Genomic DNA, 12,623 nt, shown 5'->3' with positions numbered 1-12,623 from the left:
TGACAAAATGAAACGAAAAAAATTATGGAGTAAAACTTGAATTAGAAATGAAATTAAGAATTACTAAAATGTGAAAGAAATATACCTTGTCACTTTTTACGTATACTATACACGTTTATAAATAATAAACAATCAAATGGCACAAACATTTTCCCCCTCTCAATATTGTTTTACCGTTTCGTTTGGCTTCATGTAGCTTGTATTTGTCTAACTTCCATGACAGCTTTTTCCTTATAAATTTCACGATAGCAAATCTGTAATTTATGTAGGTCTGAATCACCTTTTCAAATTCGTTCGAAATTCTGAAGGGCACGAAAATTTTCAATGATTTTCGCGCCCTTAGATTTCTTAAATCTTAAATGATTTTCGCGCCCTTAGAAGAATAAAAGAATAAAGTTTCGATTGTTAGATTTTCTTTAGTTTCCATATGTCTTTTCATTTCTTTGAAGTCTTCATTTGTGTCACATTGGCTTCGTGACTGAAACAGACACTTTATGTCATTCGTAGAAATATTAATGTACAATTGGGTATTAATGACATCAACGATCAGTTCTGTTTTATTTAGAACAATCTCTAATGTTTCTTCAAATCCTCTAAAATTGTTGATAAATTAAAGAGGACAGAGTTTATTCTCAAACTCTCCAATATTTTTTTCGGTAATTTGTTCCATGCTCTTTTGAAGGATTCCCGAAATCCTTTCAGTATCGTAACCGCCCATCACTTTATCAATAGCATTTATGTATAGATCAAATGTGTGCCAAAGATAATATTCTTTAAATGATACTAAGCACTATGGTCTATTAGTCGTCAAAGTAACGTATATCTGATAGCACAAACATTAATCTAACATTTAGATGGTAATGATGTACAGATTGCTGGTGTTAATCTACATTCTACACGATGTATAACATGAACAATATTTTTAAAAATCCAAGTTCAAAATAATGTGAAACGAATGTTCAATCATTTTCTTTTATTTTCTACATGTCTTGAAGTATATACAAGACCTTTAAGTGCCCTTGGATTTATTTCTTTGAATAAAATAAATTTTATTGATTTAACATCAACGGTTAGTTTCAGCTGTAGTTTTACATTTTGCCACCAACGAGCTTGCAGTAAATGTTACCTCATAGCCGTGTTTTCGTTCTTGTCTTTAAGCTTCTTAAAAATAGATAAGGCTTTAGTACAGGCGACAACTTGCGTAATTGGCATATTTAATCGTTTTATTTGCTAAGTTATCCGTGTAGACAAATGCTTTTCAATGTGAGGAATAATACTGAAAGCCTAATACATTCACAAATATATTTGGTTATCCTTTAAAATCTTAGATGCAGTTGATATTCACAAAGAAAATCTTTGACATTTTTTCCAGATATGTGTTTATTTATGATCTCGTATAGGGTTTGTAAAGTTATTTTTCATTTCCATATATTGTCAATAGCATTTACTGCCGCAAATTTATTTTCGATATCTGCAGATATAAATATAATGCTGAAGATCTGTGCAAAAAAGAACATTTACGCAGAACTGCTGAGAATTCTACTGGTCTCCGTCCAGGCCAAAACAAGATTTCTACTGATAATACTAGAGTAGTTGGTTACATAACGAACTGCCTCAGTACCTAGCTTGAGAAACTGGGTTTCACAAAATCAGAAAGACTATAGCTACAAACTATCAAAAGTAGTGTCAAAATATGTAAAACATTCAAGAAGTTTAGCGTAATAAAATCCACATATGCAATGACTTCTTTACTTGCATCCACGTCTGCGAGTAAACAAAAATATGTATATATATTTATGCATATCTGTGTACATAAATGCATACATACATAACATACATGCATGCATGCATGCATACATACATACATACATACATACATACATACATACATACATACATACATACATACACACACATAGATACATACATACATATATGCATGCATACATACATACATACATACATACATACATACATACATACATACATACATACATACATACATACATACATACATACATACATTATGGCTGCCCCCTCGTTATCGAGTATGGCCATTGCACGAAGCTTAACTGTTACTGGTGCTGTGATCGAATGTGACTTTTTAGCCCAGCTAAAAATGTAAAATGTCTTGTACAAAATTGGCAACTAAAACCTTTACTGGTAATAGCCGTCTGTAGTTGTAACTGGGCTTCATGTACCTTTGCATGTCGTTTAAGCCCTCCAGCTGAATTATATTCTCTTCCACATACCCGACAGATATGATTAGTATGGTGTGTTACGCCACCACCAGTGGCCAGGTTGTCACTCATCTGTCTCGTTTTATGACTACGAAGATGACTCATGAGTCCAGCTTTACTGAGGCAGGGTCTTGCACAGACATTGCATATCAGAATCAAAGGAAGACCCTTCCCTTCTGGAAGTGTTACAGCGATGCCATTCCTGACATCCCTCCTTACTTTCTCATGTGCAACTCGAGATTTCTCAAACGTGGCCTACATACATACATGCATACATAAATACATACATACATACATACATACATACATACATACATACAAAACTAACCCTGATTGATGTCTAAATTCATATGAAAGAGTCTTGTTTCTCTCCTAGGAACGGGACTCTCTATTTGTGACAAATTCGTAAAAATAAACAAGCAAATCTCTCTCTGCTCTCTCTCTCTCCCTCTCTCTCTCTCTCTCTCTCACACACACACGCATATATATATATAACTATAATAGTTAATAATTTCATTTTAGGTATATACATACATACATACATACATATATATATATATATACACACACATAAGTAGAATGGTGTTACAGATCCGCAAAACAAAATTATACGAAATATTGAAGTTTGGATAAATAAAAGTTTTGCACCCGAAGTAGAGGATTATGCGGTGTAACTCAGTGTCAAGATTTTATGAATAATTACCCTATACTATATAGAAAGGTCATGTCCATTACATGAAAACTCTGTCCTCAATATACCCTAAAATATCTAATTTTATAAATATTATTGCTATTTTCTTCATGTATTTAATAGAAATGAAAAGATGTGAGTCCTTCTAAGTGGTGTACATACCCTGGACAATCCATCTTGATCATTTCTCCAACAGCTCCTCTCGCAATTCGTCTCACCACTGGAATAAGTTGAATATAAAATCAATTATTAGCCTTTGATGCTACGAGGCAAACCAATAGAGGCTAAATGACTTCACAGAAATATTCTATAGACATTTATAAATTCTTGAAATACCGACCTTTGTATTTACCTTCACCGCTAATTTCACGCCATTTTTCATTTGTAATTTTAGCTTTCTGAGTATTGTCGTCTAAAACATTGAAACATCATTGTTAATGACATCGAACTATAATAGTTAATAATTTCATTTTAGGTATATACATACATACATACATACATACATACATACATACATACATACATACATACATACATACATACATACATACATACATACATTCCCATCAAAGGATCTCTCAAGTGTAGGCATAACAGGCTGGATATTGTTGCTTGGGACAGACAAAAGTATGTACCGTCACAGAGTATGTTACCGTCACATCCTGCTGATATTGAAATTCAAAGTGAAAGATGATAACTATGGACAACTACTTCGAAACCTCCAGCTTTTATATTCAGATTATAAATTTACATTTACACCAATAATAATTAGAGTACTTGGTACTGTAAGTAACTGCTCAAATGTCAGTCTGGATCAGGTTGAATTTTCAAAAATCAGAAATCAACCAGCTGATTCGCACATTACAAACAAATCTGTAAGTGGAACAGTAAAATTATGCAGGGGTTTTCTCAGGTTGAGAATGTGACATTGTTTTCGGTATCTACATTCCTAAGCTGGAGCTTTGTATCTTTGTTAGAAACAAGCTCCTTCTTCAGAGAAAGAACTTAAATTGATTAAATATAAAAGAGACATACATACATACACACACACACACATACATACATACATACACACACACACACACACATATACATACATACATACATACATACATACATACATACATACATACATACATACATACATACAAACATATATAAATACATACACACGAACTCGAAGCGACAAGTCGCGTATTTGGCGTGGGAAAATATTTATCGGAAATACGATTAATACTATCTCCAACTTTGGAGCCACAACTATCAGTCTTGTTAAATAATTGGTTAATCTTCAGATGAACTAACTGAGGGAGCCTTTTATACATGATTGCAAGGATTATCGACTGAAACTTGAATTTAGCATGTAGAGAGTTACTACAAGCAATATGGCTGGACACGACATCAACAACAACACAGCCGAGGAACAGAACGAAAAATAAACAGCACAACAGGTTGACAAATTCTTTCTAGCTTAGTTATAGAAGAAACCCTAATTAAAAACTCATTTCTCTTGGAGTTATGAATTGAATACTTAGCTTTTTAACTGCTACGAAAAAGCGAAACAAAACCCTGCTGTTGGCTATATGAATTAATTGAAATCATATTGGGACGAACTGCATCCAGAATTAAATCATTTTACTGCGAAGCAACTACGCCAACAAGCAACAATTGTAGAACATAGGGAGAAGGTTAGTGATTGTAACTTTATTAAAAAATCAAAACTTAACCTTCTTCCCAGCCCCATAAACAAAAACGAGAACGTGAATGATGTAAGACCACTATGAGGTTTCGCGGCTAGCAACATTCCAACAGATTCCGTAGTGCCTGCCAGCCAAGTTACATTACTGGCTCAAGTAACTGACCATTGTTCACCTACTACGACTATGGTAAATAGCAGGCACAACCGCAACGATTATTGTAATAGTAGTGGTAGTCAGGATCATATATCAGTGAAATGTCCCCTTACTGAAATTTTCCGAGAAAAATTAACTTTGGCTTTGAAGTACTCTCTCGAGGAGAGAGTATTCTCTACCAAAGTAAGTAAAAAAAAACACCAGATACGGTATTAAAAGCTGTTAACGAAATTAGTGATGAATATTTACAGCAGTGTGATGAACCCACATTCTGGCAGATTAACGCCTGTCTATATACTCTGGCTACTACTGCAAAGCAGTACATGAATGACATTCAAAGAGTAAACAAAACCAAACATACAAAGAAAGTACAATCATGGGTTTTGAAGACAGAGAAAAAGATAACTGGTTTACGGAAGACCATCAGCCATGTGATGATGCTCATTGCGTGCAAACAAGCAAATCACTATACGTCTCACCAATAGAAAGTAAAAGTGATAGAAATGATGTTTGGAGACAGCAAAAAGAGAACACACTTGCAAACTGATTACCCTCAAGCAGGAGTTGTCGGTGAAAAATTTCGACATCAGAAGAGAATAACTGAGAGAAGAACAATAAACAAAAACTTTAACCGGAACCAGGCAGCCGTATGTAGAGACATGAGAGGAGGAGCAGTGAACATCACAGAAGCTCTTTCATGAGAACTCATAGATTCCTACTGGAAGACAATCTGGAGTGAAGAGAAGGAGTTTAACCTAGATGCTCTGTGGCTGGAAGAAATCCGAAGAAGTTATTTCTCCTGCGTTACACCCAAGACATACAACATCGACGGTGAAACTATTGCAACTGTGATCCAGAAACTTCAGGATGTAAAAGCACCTGGAAGAGACTTGATTGTCGGATATTGGTACAAGAAGCTAACCTTCTACCGACCATATCTTATCAATATGTACCAGCAAGCTCACATTGAGAGCAGTAGCATACCACACTGGTTAGCTCTGGCAGAGACAAAATTGATCCCCAAATGCAGAACCACCCACATGGCAAAAAACTACCGGTCAATTGCATGCCAAAACTTAATGTATATGATATATACAGTATGTTTAAACCTCTTACTTCATTGTAAAACCAATAACATCTATTTCTTTATTGCCCACAGGGGGCTAAATATAGAGGGGACAAACAAGGAATTAAGTCGATTACATCGACCCCAGTGCATAACTGGTACTTATTTAATCGACCCCGAAAGGATAAAAGGCTAAGTCGACCTCGGCAGAATTTGAACTTAGAACGTAGCGGCAGACGAAATACGGTTAAGCATTTCGTCCGGCGTGCTAACGTTTCTGCCAGCTCGCTGCCTTAAACCAATAACATCATCTAACAAGTAGCTGGGAAGAAGGGAGTTTGGGGATGTGCCAAGCAACTGTTAATCAACAAAACTGTGATGTCAGAGGTGCGAGAGCATAGGAGGAACTTAGTTTCAGTGTGGCTAGACTACAAGAAAGCCTTTGACTCTGTTCCCTACTTATGGATGCTAGAATCCATTGAATTTGCTGAAGTTCCAGTGAGCATAGTCAAAGCCATAACTGACCTGACTTTATTGCGGGCCACCATCTTGAAACTAAGCACAAAGAGTGACATCACTGATAGAATACAGTATCGCAAAGGTATATTCCAAGGGCACAGCGTCTCTGTGCCGGAAGGCGTTCACGAGATATACGCGGTCGATACGGCGACGTGGTCCGTCCCGTAAAATCCCGAAAGATGACAACTGCGGCTAGCACGAGGTAGCGGCAGGCCTGCGCCAGGTCTGCGCCAGGCCTGCGCCGGTCGCCCGTTGCTCCGCCGCCCTACCGTGCCCGAAATCGAAAGAATGAACCTAAGCGTGCGGTATCGCGGTATCCACTGTTTCTTTGTGGATGACTTGAAACTTTATGGGAAGAATATGCATGAGATGAAAAAGAGCCTTGACCTAGTTACAAAATTCTCAAAGGATGTAGGGTTGGAGTTTGTTTGGTCAGGAAAAATGTTGTTATATGGTTGTGAAAAGGAGTAAAACTATAAGCCAGACTAGTAACATCTCCATCAATGATTTGATTGTTTCCCTTATATCTGACGAGGAATGTTACAGGCATCTAGGGTTGGATGGAAACATATCTTATAATGGCACTTGTAACAAAACACGTGTCACTACAGAATATTACAGCCGAATAAAGAAAATTTGGACCTCAAAACTCTCTGCATTCAATAAAACAGTGGCTCACAATGTGTTTGTAGTGCCAGTACTCATACCAACATTTGGGCTACTTGATTGGACGCTTGATGAGATTCGAGCTATTGATGTGAAAACACGAAAAATACTAACAAACACACGTAATTTCCACATAAACAGTGACGTAGACCGCCTCTACATAAAACGAAAACAAGGCGGCTGAGGCTTAACATCGATCCAAAATGCCTTTGAATGTCGTATCATATCCCTTCGGCAACCTCTTTTAACCACCAAGTATCGAAGTGCATCCCTTGACCAAGTTTGCATACAAGAGGCTGATAACATCATAAGACTTGGAAGGCAACTCTTTGAGCAACATTCTTTGTCTGATAACCTAGAGTACATGCCCAAAAATGTCGCACGACTCTACTACAACGTATCACCAGATGAAAGGATGAGCCTATATGAGCAGAAGACTATACCTGGATATGTTAGTAGAAAGCTCCGAGATGATAGTAACATTAATCATCAAAGCAGTTTATCATGGACCAATAACCGTATTACTACATCCCACTTTGAAGAGTATGCGTTTGCAATCCAGGAACAGGAAATATCAACCAAGTACCTGATGCCCAAAAGGGATAGAGATGCAGGAAAAGCAGTAAAATGTGACAACCGATGCATTCTTTGTGGAGTTAACACCGAAGATATCACCCACATCATAAGCAGTTGTCCAGAAATGTCATCACGGTATTATCTATCGATGAGATATGCTGTTCTACCTAGGACTCTCTAAAATGAAATCCGTCGGAAGGATAACCCCGAGGACAAAGAAATAAGAACCCACAGTATGGTAGAACCCATGGCCACACATGATGAAAAGGAGTACTGGTAGAATACATCAGTGAAGACCTCAATACCTGGTATAATGATTTGGGATAGCGAAGAGAAACTGTACACTGTTGTGAAAATTAGCAGCTCAGCAGATGGTAACATAAAGCTGAAGATCAGTGAAAAAGAGAATACCTACGCTGAACTATTGATAAATCTGCCGTTACTCTGTCCAGATTACAAGTTCTAGTTTATATGTAATACACTGCCTAAATATCAATCTTGAGAAATTAGGCTTCTCAAATTCAGAAAGGAGAAAGCTAATTTGAAGACTACAGATCCAATCCATCACTGGAACTGTAAAAATCTGTATAACTTTTCAGTAGTTTATCATTTAAATATATATGAGCATGTCTAGATATGCAACTATATGCATGAGAATACATAGATAAAGCAAAACATACAAATCTACACATATTCATATGTACAATCGAAAATATCCTGTTGTTGATGTTGAAATTCCAATGAAGGAGCCTTGAATCTAGGTTAGAAACTGACCCTTTCTCTATTGGCAGGAAATCTTGAAATGAAACTGAATAATGACAGACATAAATACACATACACATAAATATATATATATGAGTGAACAAAAGAAAGATGGTGACACTCAGCACACTTTAAGATGCATGGAGCTGAATCAAACTTTTATCAAATAATATATGTATATATATATATATATATATATATATATATATATATATATAAACAAATATAATAAATAAAAATGAATAACTGAGAATACGGAGCTTTTAAAAATTCCAAGCTCGGATGAATAAATATGTTTATTTTATCGGAAGGCAAAGTCGGCCTTAGCGGTAATTGAACTTAGCACTTACGTTCGTCCGTCATCAATTACAAGTAAAAAAGAAAGAAAAAGAACGTTATCCGCTACCACGAATCCATCGCCTTTTCGTATTGCTTCTGAAAAGCATTTATTTCGCCATGATGGTTTTGAGTGATCGAAGAGCATTCGCACCTGACAAGTGTGATCCGTGGTAGTGAACCTGGTGAGTTGGAAAAGAATATTTTTTAGGAGATTTACCTAGTGTGAATCGGATGGAATGCAAGTAGTAAATGTGAAGATACTTTTCCGCCAGAGACTTGCATGAAAACCCCATTATTCTTTATCAGGTGCGAGGTATTGGGCCTACCATCCAGATCTTAAACACCGAGTCTACTACAACTCTTCCTTATCAGACAACAATGTACAGCCTTACCAGAGTAAATCCAGCGCCGGTGACAGGTCGTATCACACAATTCCACTTCAATCTCATCTGGTTTTGCAGTAATATTTTTCACTTCACGCAGGAGTGTAGAACGGCACGGTACTCCCTGGGTATAGGTGCTGAGTACTTTGTCAAGAAACCAGGGTTTACTAGCCACATGATGATTGAGTTTAGACACCATACGTACTCCTATAATAATAATAATAATAATAATAATAATAATAATAATAATAATAATAACATGGATGTACTAAACCGGGCTCCCCATTCAAAAACAAATCTAATCCAATAACATCGATGGAACTAGATAAAGAAACCTGAGGAAGACTTGAAGGAAGCGGCTTTTAACGAAAATACTAAAAAAAAAAAAACGAAATTTTACTGCCATACAAAGCACAGTTTCTCCAACGCGCGGTGTCTCAATGAAACATGTGCGAAACACACACGCGATATCAAAACCGGAAAGTTTACAAATTATAAAATAGAAACGGACCAAAATAGTGAGTACATAAATTGAGTAATTACGCATACACTCGATTGTCTACACAATCATATATACATTTTGATAACCATAGGACTACACATACATCCTAATGTTTACACAACTACATGAAATTTACTGGACACACACTCACGCACATGAAAGCACGTGTCACAAACGAAGCAAAAACAAAATCAAAATGTTTTTTCTTCATAAGTTTAAAAACACTACAAAAAGAAACTATGTTCGGAGATAAATCTATCAACAAAAAAATACAGACAAATACAGATCAGTTAGCCTGAAGAAGCTACGCTACGAGCGATGTTTACATGCAGAGGACACGGAGACGGTGTTGTCGCAAAAAACTAACCCTAAACAGACAGATCCGTCTCCTAATGTTAGCGTCGAAGCTCGTCATGTCTCACAGTTAACAAAACAAATTACAAACCGTAATGGTCAGCGATCGGGTTACAAAAGACCACATACTCGAATGCTGAACCAGATTCGTGTTGTAAAACCAACTCAAATCTTCCCGACATACAGGAGCTGGACGTACCTCACAACCGGAATATTCCAACAGATGGCCATCCATGCCCGTCATCAAATAACCAAAAGAAAAAGAATGAAAAATGGTCTAGGGAAGATAATAAAGAAGTTCTTACGGCCTTCTACCATGCCATATATTTCTCCACAGATAAATCTAATACTGTACAAATCTATTTAAACTGGAGACAGAAACACTCTGAAGTAAGACCCTACATAGACAGTAACAAACTTGCCAACGTCAAAAGAAACATTATGAAAAAAAACATACTGACTGAAGTAGAGATTGACCAAATTAAACAAATTAAACAAGCAGTAAAGGATAAAAAGAACGAAGCTGCAGCTAAAGAAGATAATACAGAGGAAATAATTATAGACCAGCCCAGAGCTGATAAAAACGCAGTAATGACTGAAAGAGTTAATGTAATTGATAGGCAAAGTGAAATACTCCCTGAACCAATCATAAACACTAAGACGGACGAAAATCAAATAGATAAAGAAAGTCACACAAATATTGACCCTACAGAACTACATAAGCTAAAAAATCAAATCATGATTGAATGGCTGAAAATTAAAGAAACCAGTATGGATGAACACGATACTCTCCCAAAAATCCGCAATTCTAACCAAAACCTGAAAATAATTGGCAAAATCCGCCTTGCACTTAAGGATATCATTTCAGCTAATGATTTTGATATCACAGATCTCAACCACCTGTACTATGCATCCGCGAAAATCTCAACGATACTATGTAGTGAAAAGATTAAAAAATGGCAACATTCCCACAAAAAGCCTTCTTGGCAAGAGCGTATCCAACACCAAATAAAGCTACTTCGGTCTGACATAGAATGTTTAAAAAGTCTTAAGTTTGACAAGACTACCAAACCTACAAAACCCCCAAAACTAAAGAAAAAATATAATATGAAAACCAGACTTGACATTGATGCCACCATAGAAACCATCAAGCAAAAGGTATGTGCTAAATCTGCCCTCGTAGCGAGGTATGAAAAGCATGTTAGATTCTTCAAAGACAACAACATGTTCAAAATAACCCCAACAATTTTTACAGGGAGATAGGGAAAACACCAGTTACTGTAAAGTCTGTACCATCAAAAGAAGAAGTGAAGGGATTTTGGAATAAAATTTGGGCAGAAGAAAAAACACACAACCAAAAGGCTCCCTGGACTGATAGAATATCTACAGACTTGGACTCCTTAGAGGAGCAAAAGTGGGAGAGTGTCAAGGTAGAAGATATAAGATCTGCTCTCAGGATGTCAAGCAAATGGAAGTCTCTAGGAAAGAATAAAATTCCTAACTTCAGGTTGAATGCCTTCCCAGGGAGACATGAACTGCTAACATAACCTTACAACGATGTTTTGCAACACCCTAGTAGGATGCCTTCTTGGCTAGTCAATGGTTTAACATTCCTGCTTCCAAAAAGTGAAGAAACAAATGAACCAAAAAACTATAGACCCATAATCTGCTTAACAACTATGTATAAAACGCAAACATCTGTCCTGACTGAATATACCTATAGATTTTTAATAGAAAGCAGCATATTCCCTAATGAGCAAAAAGGATGTAAACGTGGATCCTATGGTTGTACAGATCAGTTACTCATCAATAAGATAATCTTAGAAGATTGTCACAAACGACACAAAACCTTGTCAATAGCCTGGATAGACTATAAAAAGGCTTTTGATAGCCTACCACATAGCTGGATTAAGAAATGTCTGGAAATGTATAAAATAGCGCCAGCTCTGCGAAACTTTTTCTGTAAGTATGAGATCATGGAGAACCACACTAACTTTGAACAGTGACAATGAATCTCTAAATGCTGGCGATGTAAAAATTTCATGTAGCATTTTCCAGGGTGACTCACTATCACCACTTCTCTTTTGTTTAGCCTTAATACCTCTCTCAAAATTTCTCAATGATGCACAGTTCGATATAAAATGTTTGATAACAATATAAATCATCTCATTTACATGGATGATTTAAAGCTCTTTGCAAAAATTGACCAACAACTCAAGAGCTTACTAGCGATTGTTAAACAATTTAGTGATTACATCAGGATGCAATTTGGCCTCGATAAATGTGCAAAAGCTACCTTTATCAAAGGAAAAATGACAAAAACATCTAACGTTAACCTTGACCAGCAGCATGTCATAAAAGAGTTGGACCCAGGAGTACCTAGGGGTAATTGAAGGGGACGGAATAAGGATTCAGTGATGAAGGAAAGGATCAGGAGAGAATGTTATCGCAGAGTAAGAGCAATACTCAAGACAGAGCTGAATGCGAGAAACAGGATCGAAGCGATCAATGCTTTAGCCATACCAGTCGTGACTTACAGTTTCAATATCGTTAACTGGTCAATTACTGAAATATGTAATCTTGACAGAAAAATACAAAAACTGTTGACAATGTTGATAAGGCAGATATAGAACGATTTTATCTGCCAAGAAAAGAGGGAGGCCGTGGATTTT

At 36.5% G+C, this 12,623-nt stretch overlaps 1 protein-coding gene across 4 annotated transcripts in view; it reads right to left on the bottom strand.

Moving 5' to 3' along the window:
• The window catches only part of LOC118763326 (Ig-like V-type domain-containing protein FAM187A), a 204,447-nt gene that overhangs the window by 28,528 nt on the left and 163,296 nt on the right, over positions 1-12,623 (bottom strand). For all 4 annotated transcript variants that reach the window (XM_036502707.1, XM_036502706.1, XM_036502708.1 and 1 more), the window contains 3 exons: positions 9,105-9,302; positions 3,272-3,343; positions 3,094-3,151 (listed from right to left, as the gene is read on the bottom strand). In XM_036502707.1, the coding sequence (XP_036358600.1) occupies positions 3,094-3,151; positions 3,272-3,343; positions 9,105-9,302 (328 nt within the window). The remainder of the gene's footprint in view (positions 1-3,093; positions 3,152-3,271; positions 3,344-9,104; positions 9,303-12,623) is intronic.

Source organism: Octopus sinensis, linkage group LG5, assembly GCF_006345805.1.
Source record: "Octopus sinensis linkage group LG5, ASM634580v1, whole genome shotgun sequence".
In the NCBI taxonomy this organism is placed as follows: domain Eukaryota; kingdom Metazoa; phylum Mollusca; class Cephalopoda; order Octopoda; family Octopodidae; genus Octopus; species Octopus sinensis.
This window is presented reverse-complemented; position numbering and strand designations above follow the sequence as displayed.